This window comes from Silurus meridionalis, chromosome 2 (genome assembly GCF_014805685.1).
Source record: "Silurus meridionalis isolate SWU-2019-XX chromosome 2, ASM1480568v1, whole genome shotgun sequence".
NCBI lineage: Eukaryota > Metazoa > Chordata > Actinopteri > Siluriformes > Siluridae > Silurus > Silurus meridionalis.
In genome coordinates this window covers 23,139,526-23,153,980 of record NC_060885.1, presented here as the reverse complement: position 1 = coordinate 23,153,980, position 14,455 = coordinate 23,139,526, and the positions used below count along the sequence as shown (strand labels likewise).

Sequence of the window (14,455 nt, the reverse complement as noted above, 5' to 3'; positions counted from 1 at the left end):
ATGATCCAGAAACGCTGCTACCCTCACTGGAACATGGCCCTGTCCCAACTTTTTTGAGACCTGTTTCAGCCATCAAATTCAAAATGACCATTTTTCTTTTTTTTTTTTTTTTTTTTTTTTTTTCTTTTTTAAAACATATGATCCACTGTGGCGACCCCTGATGGGAGAAACCGAAAGAAGACGATAAATAAAAATAAGAATTAGCAGTCCATCACAGAAAGGTTAAATTCTGGATATTTCCAGGAGTAAAATCGCTGTCCAGTTTCTTCTTCTTGTGCTAAAACTCATGTCAGTCTTGTGCTCTTTATTCAGACTCCTCCCAACCGTCCTCATACCCTGCCTTCATGCTGTACACATCTCTCATCTACAGAAACATGAACACACCGGTCTACACCACTTTCAAAGGGGTAGGTATTCATTTTATCAGGACAAGCTCATCTTGACTTCAACAGGAAAAGTGAATGCCATATCATGGTTTAGAAATGAAGGAACAGAAATCAGAAATAAAACAGAATCTCAGTATTCTTTAGCACTCAGGAATATTTATTTATATATTTATTTATGTTGTTTTTTAATGACAGGCTATGCTACTAGGGAAAAATCATAGTTTTAGGCAGTGGGTCCAAAACTGACCCCAACTCCACATATTAAACATAGGCATGGTAAATAAATCAAGAGTCTAAAGATTGCGCAATGTTATATTTATTTCTTTATTTTTATTTAATAAAAATATTTTGCAGCAAAACATTTTGAGAGGAATAAGGAAGCTTTTGGGCTTGTGATAATTGTAATAGATATCAGTCAGTGTTTGACCCATTAATATCATTCTATTAATAGATTGTTGTGCTGAGAGTAACAGTAACTTTTCACATAAACTGAGTTGATTAATAAAGAGTCTTGTGACCAACAATGATAATAGGACCATTATAACCATAACAAATCATAGTACTTTGGACATTTAAAAGCAAATACTTAAGCACTTTAAGTCAAGTACATGGTTTGTGTACTTTGTCCACCACTGGTTTTCAAACACTAGGTAACATTTATGTTCTCCAAGTCGTCCAATGCGTGATTGGAATTCCAAGTCTGGTGACTGAGTTTTCCGAGCATGGTACAGTGAGTGGCTTTGCTTTGCTTTTCCACAGTTTTCCTCAGTGAGTTTGTGTGTGGAGTTCTAACTGTTTGCATGTATCTCCTCCGTCTTCTTCTTCTTCTTCTTCTTCTGCTTCTTTTTCTTCTTTAGGCTTCTCCCATTAGGGATCGCCACAAGGGGATCATCCGTCTCCATACCCCCCTGTCCTCTACATCTGCCTCTTTTAAACCAACTACCTGCATGTCTTCTCTCACCACATTCATAAACCGCCTCCTTGGTCTTTCTCTTTTCCTCCCTCCCGGCTCCATTTTCAGCATTCTCCTACCGATATACCCCATGTCCCTCCTCTGTACATGTCCAAACCATCTCAATCTGTGGTCTCACCACAGTCCTATAAACTCTCCCTTTTACTCTTGCAGATACCTTTTGATACCCTCCTATTGTCCAAACAAATATGCAACTTGGTGGATTAGCTAAGTAATAGAACAGCCTTTATTTATCACATATACATTACAGCACAGTGAAATTATTTTCTTTGCATATCCCAACTTGTTTAGAAGCTGGGGTCAGAGCGTAGGGTCAGCCAACCTGATTTTCATCCAACAAAATTTGTTATACTGATAAATCTGGTTCCGAAATCACTTTCAAGGATACAAGGATAAATGGAACCTTGATTATTTTTTTTTTATTTATGCTGTAAACATAATGTAATATATATATTTATATATGTATTGCATTGTATGTACAATGGGTTATGAGCAATTACCTATTTTCCGCTCCACAGTTTTCTGCCATAAAGTGGTCTCAAGCTCACTTAAATCATTCTAATAAAGGTATTAATAACTTATTGCAATGTCCTTGGGTTTTGAAAAAGGCACCTATAAATAAAATGTATTAGTATTATTATTACAAAGGAATTTGCTCTTTTAACCCTCTATGCTTGTCAATAAGTAATAATAATAATAATAGATTTGTTACAATAGTATGCTGGCTCTTTTTTTTTTCTGTCATGTATTTGTTGCAACTGCTATCCCTCTTAAATCAGTTTACAGTTTGACCACAGGAGGGCAGTATAGTATAGTATAGTATAGTAACTGCTATAAAGCAGTTGCCACAGACCTGGGTGTGGCGTTTCACTGTTTTTCTTCCTGTAGAGGGTGGCGTTGCTTAGCAGCAGTCAGTTATCTGAGGAGTCATCCACCTCCGAAGAAGAGGATGGTGAGGAGGAGTGTCATTCAGTCTCAGGTGAAGAAGAGAGTGATTTGCGTACCTCCAGTTCCAACTGTACCAAAAGCCAGGAAAGCACACTCAGGAGAGGTAGACGCACACAAAGTGCTCTCATCCCCAAATATTCCTTCACACGTGTTCCCTGGAAAATTTCTAATGTCTGCCTTTCAGCCGTGTCTCTGTCCTCCATGGCGTCCGAAAGTGACTACGCTATTCCTCCTGATGCTTATTCTATAGACACAGAGTGCTTTGAACCAGAGAGCAAACTGCAAAAGACCGGCTCTTTCAACAGTGACAGTGGCAAGAGTGTATGACACACACACACACACACGCACACACACACAAAGCTCATTCCCATTTAATCACACTTAAACATTCAAGAAATAATTTCTTGGTCCAGGAGCCGATGGAAAAGTCTGGTTACCTGTTTAAGATGGTCAAGACATGGAAGAAGACCTGGAAACGCCACTGGTTTGTCCTGAAAGATGGAGAACTAATGTACTACAAGTCACCGGTCAGTTTCTTGTAAATGAACTAAAAACAATGCCACCTGAAAGTTTTTGCTACCTTTACAATCTTCTGTATTTCTACATGAATCTGACCTCAAATATGATCAGATCATCATATAAGCTCCAAAATTAGATCAACTCCAATAAAAGAAATGACGTAAATATTATAGATTTTGCAATTATTTATTGAGCAAAATTTGTCCATTAGATATCACTGTCAGGAAGACATGTTTTTCTGTAGTTTCAGTAACTGATGTGACCGCTTTAAACAGCAATAACTTAATAGAATGTTTGTGGTAATTGCTGATCAATCCTGCTAAACAGGTTGGAGAAAATACCTTCTCAATCTTCTTCAATTCAGTGATTAACTTTTCAGAAATGTTTTTGTAACCCTTCCCAGGTTGGTGAGCCTTTTTTTTCTGAGGTTTCCATTAATATTATTGACATGGCAGACTTTTACAAATCTGTGTAATGAAGGTGAAACCTTAATATTGAAGATGCAGGTTTAATTTCTTGGCAACACCTGACTTGGTTTACTGCTTTAAATTCTTCAGTCTGTAAACATCTGGGACCTGAGGAGACAAGTTGCTGACCTTTTGGAAGAGGAATGTTCTTCCATATGTGTCTGATACAGGATTCTAGCTGTTCAACAGTTCTGGGTGTCCTTTGTTGTATTTTTTATTTAATGATGTGCCAAATTTTTTTTAATGAGTTGGTCCACTGATTGAATTTCACTCGTATTTATATTCAAGGATTTTTCCAACAGTTATAATTTTTAATTCTTAAACTCAACAAATACAAATAAAAAATAGGTTGAACTTAAATGAAACTCTGATCACAATGCAGGTCGAATTGATCAAGAAATACTGAATTTGAATCTGTTCACAAACATCTTGGCACCACTGTAACAGTGGGTGTAAATTTGAATAGGTTCATGATGCAACCAGGGATTTCATAGTAGATGGAATGTGTGTTAATAAATCTTAAAACCCATCGTTTTCCTTTTCCATAGAGTGACGTCATCCGTAAACCTCAAGGCCAGATTGAACTCACTGCTTCTAGCACTATTTCCCGTGGGGAGGGCAAACAAATACTTCAGGTATTGGGCGTGTTTGTGTGTGTGTGTGTGTGTGTGTGTGTGTGTGTGTGTGTGTGTGTGTGTGTGTGTGTATGCTCTGTGCACGAATATATTATGAAAAAGACGATGTGTCCAGGAGTATTGCAAGATATTTAGAAAGTATGAAGTCCTTCACTTAAGGACTTAAATTGCAACCAAAAACTAAAAAACTGCACTGACTTCAAACCTATTGCCCAAAATGTTTACGCATTAGAAAATGTAGATGCTTTTCTTCTTTTGTATAGTATTTTATAAGGGGAAAAAGATGAGCATTTCAGAATTGCAGTATTGTTTTATTGTCTTTGCTGATCTCATTGGCAGAAAATAATAATTAATAAATAAAAAAAGATACATTCAATAAAAAATACTTTCCAGGGCATAGTAAAAAAAAAGAATTCTTATACACCACACCTACTTCCCGGTTTAAATAACAATATATAAACAGATCTGAATATTTTCACTAAACAGACACTGATATTAATATCAGATACCACCATTGTCTTTTACCTCAATGTATACCATATACATGCAATGCATTTATCCATATATGCTGAATAACATGAATTAATATATAGATGTGCTATTAATCAGAGATTAGCCTAGTATCTGTGAGTGTTTACTTGTCTCAATAAAAAGCTTGTTCTTGTAATAATGTTCTTGTCCTCAGGTGGTGACAGGAAAACATGCATTTAATCTAAAAGCGGATTCTCCTAACCTGCTAGAGGAGTGGCTGACGGTCCTGCAGTGTGTGCAGAAAGTCAAAGCAGCCAGTCCTCTGTTCACCCAACCCAATATTCGCCCAACCATGAAAGGACATCTGACTAAGGTTTTGCAATTTCTGACCTTGTCCATGCTTCACCAATTCTCTAAAGCAAGCAGCATATGCTATTTGCAGTGACCACATGATAAATTGTTAACATTTGAGATTTAGTAAATCTCTCATGTATCAGAAACAGAAATTAATTAATCCAAAAGAAAAAAGGAGTAAATTGCTGATAAGAAATACATCCGTTTCTAACCCAAGTATTTAAGGTTATATATGTAATGCAGATTTGTCAAGAGGTATCCATATTATATATCAGGTACTCAGGAATAAAAAATATGCTAGTCTGTGAAGTACAGTGCAGATTGCATCAACACATGGGATAGAATACTGAAACAGTGCATTTACTGTTAAGTGTACAAGACAGAAATATATATACTTGTATATGCTGTTCCATCGTATACATTTAGCTTCGTGTTACACCTCCCAGTTAGCATTTAGTATTTTTAACATGCACAGTAAATAGGGCAGGGGAGAAATTGCACAAATTCCATATACATACTATAGGTTGTTTTCGTTTTACAACCAGAGTGTCACTCTGATGAAATGTATTGATAGTGCTAGCTTACGCACTATTTCCTCTGATAAGTATTTTCAGTATATTACTCGTAAGGAATAAAATGACCGAATGATGAATAAAACGAATGCAGTTTGTCAGTGTGTCGCATTGTTTAAAGTCAAATAAACTCTTTGCAGGTTGTGTATTGATCCAAACACATCTGAGTCCAGTAAATTATCAGCTGTTACATCTAATAACTGAAAAAGATTTTTGTAAAGGTGTATAACTGAAAATCATACTTAAGTAAAAGAACAGATACCTTATTGCATAACTAACTCCATTAAAAGTTCATCACTATTTCCAATATGACTTGAGTAAAAGTCTTAAAGTATTTGATTTGAAAACTACTTCAGTATTTGACTCATATTGAACGTAGACCCAAAGATGGACTAGTCCTCAACACCAAAACACGTTAGTGAAAAGCTAAACAGTTGATTTGAGGTTTTCTTTCCAAAAAATACAAATCAAATTGTACACTTCGACAATGCATTAACCAAAATCAACACACCAGCTTCTTCAACATGCCAGAATGATACAAAGCTCAAAGGTCAAAAGAAAGACAAAGTAGTCACAAAGTAGTATCATGTCACAAAGTAGAAGCACCAGTAGGATTCAATGGACAAATAAAATAAGAGTAAATAATTTCAGCTCTTAATCTCAGAGAAGGGCAAAACTTTCGTTCAACTTTATCACAAGCTGGTTCTCAAAGTGTTAGGACTTTATTCAAGCTCTTTTTTTGAACGGAAAATGAAGCCAGCGATGCTAAAAAGTCAGCAGACGTGGGTAGGGGAGTGTTGAGCCTTAATGACATCTTCAACAGAGGTGCAAAATGTAATTAGTAACGTTCATTGTCCATTAAAAGTATTGTCCAAGTAAAAATATACATCTATTGAATCATAACAGTAGTATCATAGTATGTAGTATAAATACCTATATCTTTGATACTTTACTTAAGTAAAGAAACAAAGTAAATACTTTACACTACTGCTTAAATGTGGGTTTTCTCTTTGCCTACTTAAATTTTCTTTTTAACAATGTTGGCTCCTCTGTACATGTTTGTCTCTTTCAGAAGAAGCATGATTATTCCAAGCGTGTGTGGTGTGCGCTTATTGGAAAGACATTGTACTACTTCAGGTGCCAAGAGGACAAGGTATAGTACAGTCAATCTCATGACAACTGTTGCACTCTGTGAATGTGTGTGTGGATGTACTCGTGCATGTCATGCGTTATTTCCCTCAGTTTCCCCTAGGCCAGATCAGGCTAGCAGGGGCACACATTAAAGAAGTGAACTCTGATGAGGACAGTAAAAGTGGACAGTCTGCTCAGTTCACCATCTCCATTCAGACCCAGAACCAGAGCCCCACTTACCTGCATGTAGATTTCTCACACGAGAAGGTAAGCGCAGGAGGTATTACTTAGATGATAATAAAAATCTCTAGTTTTTTATATCAGCCAAGTTTTATTACCGTAATTTCCGGACTATTAAGCGCACCCAAATATAAGCCGCACCCACTGAATTTGACAAAGATTTTTATTTTGAACATAAATAAGCCGCACCTGTTTATAAGCTTATTTCTTACATTGAAACTAATGAACTTTACACAGGCTTTAACAAAAGACAGTGACTGTTACACGGCTTGTATCTAAACAGTAGCCTATCAAGAAAGTCATTGTTCACCTTCTTCCTCCTTCCTTTCACAACAATTTCTCTCTGGAGTTCTTCTTTTCGCATCGTCGTGCGTTTAAAAATCACCATCGGTGAAGCTTTTCTCCCGATGCCGTGCAGCTCAGAACACAGGTGAAGTGCGTTTTTTCATGCCCAGTTGTTTTCAGCGTGACGAATGATTCGCATTTCCTGTAGACAGTCCGAGTGAGCGGCAGGTCAAACCTCAGAGGAACCTCATCCATATTTATGATGTGGTGCGGTCCGATTCAGTGGGAGCGCACCTGATTTAATATAAAGAGTTTCATTGGTTCACCTGAACCCGTTCTGCAATTTCATTGGTCTAATGTTATGGGGTTCAGGTTTTTGGCTTGAAGTTTGTAAAACCGTTTAAAACCCAGGAAAAATTCTTATATTAGCCGCTTCGTTGTTCAAGCCAACCTTGTTTTAAGGTTCAAAGTGTGGGGAAAAAGTAGCGGCTTATAGTCCGGAAAATATGGTATATACTATATGTACTTGAATTACGTGATATTTTCAATGCTATGAACATGAACAACGGTTTGCCTTTTAAGAGTTATTTTTGGGCAACACATTTGTTTATATATGCATGTGAGTCATTCACAACCTTACTGTGCAATAGTATTGTACGTTTTTTGGATTCACATTACTGATTACAATTATGTCTCTGTAATGAGCACCATTGTTAGCGATGAAGCTCTGGGTTGGCCTCGGGGAAGATAATGACTTGGCAGTGTTTTCATTGTAATTGCAATTCATCCTGCAGGCAACAGCTGTTTTTCCAAAGAAGATAACTAGCAATTTTTTATACTGCAGGCAGCATGGCTGTACCACTTGTCTGTGGCAGCGGGCACCAACAAAGGACAGGTGGGAACTGAGTTTGAGCAGCAGGTTGACAAATTGCTCAATGTTAACGGTGACTCAGGTACACGGTTTAAATTATCCTATATAACCAGTTGACTGTTTGTGTATGTATGTTTGTAGAAAACAGTCAGGCAGCCTTATTGTTGCTCAGGTTTCATTTTCTTCCTCAGGATCTCAAGTGTGGAGGCATCCCATGTTGTGCTTCAGCAAGGAAGCCCTAACCACCCCTCTCACCACTCTACCCTCACAGGCCTTACAGACAGAAGCCATCAAGCTTTTTAAGGTCATAAGCACTTCTATGTGTTGTGTTTGTTTTTAGATTAACTTTGTCTAACGTGTTACACTAACACCATCCCTGTACTGCAGACATGTCAGCTCTTTATTAACGTAGCCATAGACACTCCTGCCATCGACTACCACGTGACCCTGGCACAGTGTGCCCTGCAGGTGTGTCTCACGCACTCAGAGCTGCAGAACGAGATCTACTGCCAGCTCATCAAACAAACACGCAGGAGGCAGCCTCATGGCCAGCCAGGCCCACTGCAGGTGAGAGGTAGCACTTATATCAAATTACAGGTAATCAAAAATAATAATCAAAATAATCTCTGAGGGCCAAACTAAGATCATTCGAGCTCTTTGGCATTTATGATGAAAAAAGTCAAGTTTTGGACTGCACATATGAATGCTTTGTCTACTCATATTATATTTACATACATAGCTTTCAAAAGGTGTGTCAAAGGTGTATTCAAATTAATAACCAGCCCTTATTTGAAGAGGAACATCCAGGTAGTGTTTGAGTACATTAATAATGTATGCCTACAGGACTACTAGCTTGCACTAGATTTTCCCACTTGCTCATATTTTGCTGCTGTTTATGAGCATGTTCCACCTCCAGGCATACCACCATTTTGTGAAAAGCCACAATGGTATTTTCCCACTCCCTTTCAAGAGCTGCTTTAGCTTCGTTATCAGCCATCTTTTACTTTAGGTCCAACATGCCCAAACACCAACACACTGGATTCCTAAATAATCTCCCCTATGTTTTTATCGGTGTGTCGTCAAAGCACATGTTCAGTTTACCAGTGTCTTTAAACGGAACGATCGGGTATGAACTGGTGTGAGAGGTTTATTAATTATACTTGAATAAATGTTGGTGGTTTTATACATAATAAAAATAATAATAATAAAAAACAAACAGCAACAACAAACAACAGGCAATCATTTCCTTAAAATTTAAAATTTGTATATTTGTAATAATTTTTTTTGTGATTAAAATGATTTCCTGGTTGAATAGCAGTTTAATTGAGTCACATTTGCCTGTTTTTGCTTCCTTTTTGATGACTCATAGTTGTTCCAAATCTGAATTTGTAGTAGTGACTCAGCTGGGAGGAGACAGGTGCTTTGTTTACAGGTTCTACTCATATATGTAAAGCGCTTCAATATAAGATACATCCACTAGGGGAAGTGTTTTGTATTGACTCTCAGTGCAGGTTACAGCCTGGTTTTGTTATCATGTACATGTTTAACACAGGGCTGGCAGTTTCTGTCATTGTGTGTGGGACTCTTCCTGCCACTGCATCCCATTCTATGGCTTCTCCAAGTCCATCTCAAAAAGCATGCTGACCCCAGGTGTGTATACACACACACCCACAAACGATTTGTGATGTGTAAACATTGAAAGTAAAAAAAATCTTATTGCCTACCTCTATGACTGTAGGACAGAGGTGGGGAAGTATGCTATCTACTGCCAACGTTCCATGGAAAGAACCCAACAGAAGGGTGAGCGTCAGGCTCGGCCCTCACGTATGGAGATACTGTCCATCTTACTGAGGAATCCTTATCACCACTCGCTGCCATTCAGTGTGCCCGTGCACTTTCTCAACAACACTTATCAGGTCTACAAGAAGGGAAATACAATCAATAAATGGTGGAAAAATATCAGATTTTTTTTATCCGTGTCTAATTAAATGTCTTTGATTGGTAGGTTGTTGGTTTCGATGCCTCCACCACAGTAGAGGAGTTCCAGAGCCGTCTAAACCAAGAGACAGGCATGAGGAAGTTGGGCCAGTCTGGTTTTAGCCTATACTCAGACGACCCCACTGGGCAAAACATCGAACACTATCTACAGGGCAGTCTGATGGTCAGATGGTTTTACTAATTCACTTATAGGCCTAATTCAGATCTGGGATTAACGCCCATATTGGGTGAACTAGATAATCTTTTATGTCTGCCATTTTTGTGTCTCCAGTGACTAGTTATGATTGAACACCGTGATAAATGTAGACACACTCCTGTGCACTGTTGACAGAGGCAGGTAGTACAACATTTAGTTATAAAAGATTTTAAAAGTATTTACATGGCACTCACATTTTTTTTCTCTATCTGCCATATTCTGTGAATCTGGAATAGGTTTTATTAGAAGTACAGTATAGTGTACATTATTATGCTCAATGTCAGAGGCACACAAATCTTTACCTATAAAGGTCTAAGAATCTATTTGAATAAAAAGTCTATGCGATTATAAAAAACAATATTATATTTAAATAAAAACAGCCATGGTTTCCCTAATCCTAATATTAAACTGTACAATACTAGGATTGGGTGTATTAATAAATCATTAGGCAAAAATCACAATAAAGGGATCATTATATACTTGTACTATATAATAGTGCTTATAAATACAATAAATAAATTGAGGAAGATTTTCAGGTTTTGATTACCATGGTAAGGGTTTCACTTGACATGTTCATGCTTGTATTTGATGTTTTCCACTTGTCATCAGATCCAAAATGAATGTTAATGTCTAGTCTGAACAAGTCCACATCCTAAAAAATTAATGAGTAAACTTATGATCAAAATGCACTATATGGTAGTGGAAAGCTTATTTCTGTAATCTTATATTTATATCCTTTTCTTCAGATTTGTGATATTATAGCTAAATGGGAGCAGGCCTGTAAGGAGTCACACACAGGCAAATCTGAGAACACCAGGACTGTGAAACTGACATACAAAAACAGGTAGATGAAACCCACATCTCAAACAAAGAGATAACAGTAGAACATCACAACATGACGACTTTCTGTATCACTCTCCACCCATCTCAGTATCTGTCCTTCTACCGCACACATATTTTCACTTTCTTTTCAGACTGTACTTCTCTCAGCAGCTGAGAGGTGAGACTGAGAGAGAGCGTCTGCTCTTGGCCTATCAGACAAATGAGGAAATTGCAGCAGGTCATTTCCCTGTTAACAAAGAGCTCGCTCTAGAAATGTCTGCTCTGCTGGCTCAGGTGTGTTTCAGATTAAGTGATAAATAAGGATATATACGTGGCATTTAGTCATCTTTTAGTGGAAATTATGGTTGAACTGTAACATTGATATACATCAGGTGGAGTATGGAGATTTTGAGCGTCCATTCCCAGTCAGTTCTGGCTCTGGACAAGCTAAATCTTCCCAAACCCTTAAGCAGGTCCTAGAGCGCTTCTACCCCAAGCAGTACAGACGAACCTGCTCAGAGGAGCAGCTAAGGTAAACACATTTAACCACATCACAGTAACCAAAAACTGCAATGTGATTTAGCCACATAAAAGAAACCTGTAATCTGGGGTACTTTAATGATGTTCTCTACTAATTTGGGGCACAATTTTAGGTATTTTCTATTTCAAGTCAAGTAATACATAAATGCATTTTTGCATACTCATGCTAATAACCATTTCCTTTATTATTATTTTACCAGGCAGTTAAGTGAGAGGATCTCGGCTCGCTGGGCGTCGCTGAGGGGGCGCTGCACCTCCGAGTGCGTGCGGATCTATCTAACCGTAGCCCGCAAGTGGCCCTTTTTTGGAGCTAAACTGTTTGAAGCCGAGGTGCGTGCTTTTTTGTTTCTTCATTAACATAGTGACAAAAAAAACCCTTACATCCTCTTTTATATAAAAACCTGCATTAAATACAGCACACTCTGTCTGACTCCTGAGGTCAGAGCTCAAGGTTTGCAAGAACTCCATTAAACACTTTTGAGATGAATTGGACCACGCCAGACCTCATCACACACCATACAGTATCTGCCCAGCTTTTGGCTGACTGAGCACAAATCCTTACAACTACATCTAGCTGAACTCCTTCCCAGAAGAATGGATAAGTGAGATTATTATGAGTGAAATTATTAGGTGTCCATACAGTGCAGCAAACTAAATTTAACACAGCAAAATGCAAATCGGGTGCATCTGTGCTTTGAATACTGGCAGACACTCCCTTTGCACACAACTACATACTCTATACTGAATGGCTTTTTTTCTTGTGCAGTGTGTCTCTGTTTATTACCTTTGAGCTCTGTGATGTCTGTGTATATTATCTTTTCATCAAATTTTGAAATGCGAAATCAAATTTAAGGAGTCTAATGACAAAGTAACAAAGGTGTCTGAGTACTTATTTCTCCTTACTCTATATGCAAGAAAAGAAAAATATATTATTATATATAATCGTTATAAAATTTCCTATATTTCCTTTCCTGTAGCCCAAGTCCCCCTCTTTACTGCAAAGTACACGTGTGCGGATAGCCGTCCATGAGGATGGTTTGAGCGTGTTGGACTTTACATCCATGGTGAGAGGCTATTACCGGTCTTACATTTTCTGTTGATTTTCATCAATAAGTCATTCCTCTCTCTTTTTCTCTCACCTGTTTAGAAACTTTTAGTCTCCTTCCGACATAAGAACATTGTAAAATTTGGAGGTTGTCATCAGGACTTCATGCTGGTGGTGACTCAGAGCTCTGGAAGCAACACAGCCAAGGAAAAGCCTACTGATAAGCATTTGTTTGCCATGAGCACTTTCAAGGTAAAGAAAAACACCAGAGTAGGAATTCCATTCTTTACTAATTTTACATTATGTGAGCTGCTTATACGTGTTTAAACCTGCATATGTTCCTGTGCTTTCTGTGTTCATTCAGATCCGAGAGCTGACACTCCTTATGGCTGGCTACATCAACAGCACCCATCAACAGAAGTCAGCAGCGCACCATCTCTCAGCCCCAGCTCTACTTCTGGCCCAGTGTCAGTCTGGAGAGCAAAACACATCTAAATCCCCTCCTGCGGTGGCACGTGGAAAACCCGGCAAAGGACCCAAACTGCTCTGATGTGCCTTACATTGGTACACACTCTAAAATCTAACCCCTAGATCGTGTTTAATGTCGATTGCACATGCCCTAGGGAACAGGAACTTGAACCTGATTTGCATTTTTGGTGTTACTTTTCTTTGTGATATAAATTCGTTAACCTAGAACAATAGACTTCTTTTTTTTTCTTAGCACGTCTCCTGTAGGTTCAGCTGTTTTGGACAAAATGTCCTAACCAGCATTGCACAAGTGAATAATAATTTCAATGAAAACATAAATGTTGACCAACATTTTTTGTTATTCTAATCATTTCATGGTCAACTAAATGCTGGAGTGTCTTCCAAATGTTCTTCCATACAAACATGTACAGATAGGAAAAGGATAATTAGAGCTCTCTGTGGAGGTGGATCAGGATTTTTCGTTTTTGTTTTTATGAATGAGAAGCGTTAGCAGGTATATAACAGGGTGGTTCACTTTTTTCTGATTGGGTAAATCATTTCCCATCACTGAAAATTTTAAGGAAAATAGAAAGTGACACAATTGTACACTGAGACTATAAGCCATGTGTGTGTCATGTAGATATAAAGGGACTATAATGTTTAAACTCTAACTTTGAACCTATTTATTGTAGAAATGGGAATCTGTTGCTGATTTCCTTTATGTATACACATTTTAATAAATCTATGTTATAAAAACAGCATGAATAAGCTTCCTTTTTATATCTGTATTTATAAAAGTATGAAACAAGGCTTTACATTTTTTTAGGAATTTGACATGGAAAAATTGTATGATTTCTATGTAAATATTTTTACTTATTGGTAATTTAAAGTAAACTTTAATGGAATAGGATGTTATATTTTCAGAAATAGATAGGTACACATGGAGGTGTTGCCTTATGTCTTGTCTTCTAATACATGCCTCTTTTTGTACACCGAAGTAAAATTCGTTTGAAGTATTCTATTGTTTTTCTGTGTTATATGAAACGATTTTCAAAAAGAAAAAAAGATGACGATTGCTGAAATTTCCCATAAGCCACTCAGGTTTCAGGTAACCTTGAGCAGCAACATTGTTGTACACCTAACGTCCCACCTACATCTCAGCGGATTGGTTCGTTACATTTACCCTCCCATGGTTACCAAGGAAATACACTGAGAGAGACATCCCTTTTTCTGGTACGAGTACAAACTTGACCCACCCAAACCTGTTTGAACTGGACTCTGAAATTTAACGATGCAGGTTGTGTTGTGGAAAAGAATAAAAAAATACATTAAAAAAAAAAATGTAAAAGCTGGCTAATTGACACTTGTATTGTTTTAATGATTCATTACATTTGATTATTTTAAATATATACTGTATGAATACAGTATGAATACAGCCTGCTGTGGCAAATAGCGTTGAATTAAAGTAATGCGTTTCATTTATTTTTATATTAAGCTTTAAATGCTGAAATTAATTCAATGACACAAAAGAACA

At 37.5% G+C, this 14,455-nt stretch overlaps 1 protein-coding gene across 1 annotated transcript in view; it reads left to right on the top strand.

Moving 5' to 3' along the window:
- The window catches only part of plekhh2 (pleckstrin homology domain containing, family H (with MyTH4 domain) member 2), a 35,349-nt gene extending 21,670 nt beyond the window's left edge, over positions 1–13,679 (top strand). The window contains exons 10-30 of the mRNA XM_046835167.1: positions 313–407; positions 2,248–2,410; positions 2,492–2,628; positions 2,721–2,834; positions 3,842–3,928; positions 4,614–4,772; positions 6,398–6,478; positions 6,568–6,723; positions 7,826–7,934; positions 8,044–8,156; positions 8,240–8,419; positions 9,405–9,502; positions 9,591–9,768; positions 9,858–10,013; positions 10,793–10,890; positions 11,021–11,162; positions 11,261–11,400; positions 11,609–11,738; positions 12,386–12,472; positions 12,556–12,705; positions 12,818–13,679. Coding sequence (XP_046691123.1) covers positions 313–407; positions 2,248–2,410; positions 2,492–2,628; positions 2,721–2,834; positions 3,842–3,928; positions 4,614–4,772; positions 6,398–6,478; positions 6,568–6,723; positions 7,826–7,934; positions 8,044–8,156; positions 8,240–8,419; positions 9,405–9,502; positions 9,591–9,768; positions 9,858–10,013; positions 10,793–10,890; positions 11,021–11,162; positions 11,261–11,400; positions 11,609–11,738; positions 12,386–12,472; positions 12,556–12,705; positions 12,818–13,003 — 2,759 coding nt within the window. The 3' untranslated portion in view covers positions 13,004–13,679. The remainder of the gene's footprint in view (positions 1–312; positions 408–2,247; positions 2,411–2,491; positions 2,629–2,720; positions 2,835–3,841; positions 3,929–4,613; positions 4,773–6,397; positions 6,479–6,567; positions 6,724–7,825; positions 7,935–8,043; positions 8,157–8,239; positions 8,420–9,404; positions 9,503–9,590; positions 9,769–9,857; positions 10,014–10,792; positions 10,891–11,020; positions 11,163–11,260; positions 11,401–11,608; positions 11,739–12,385; positions 12,473–12,555; positions 12,706–12,817) is intronic.
- Positions 13,680–14,455: the final 776 nt, after the last annotated feature.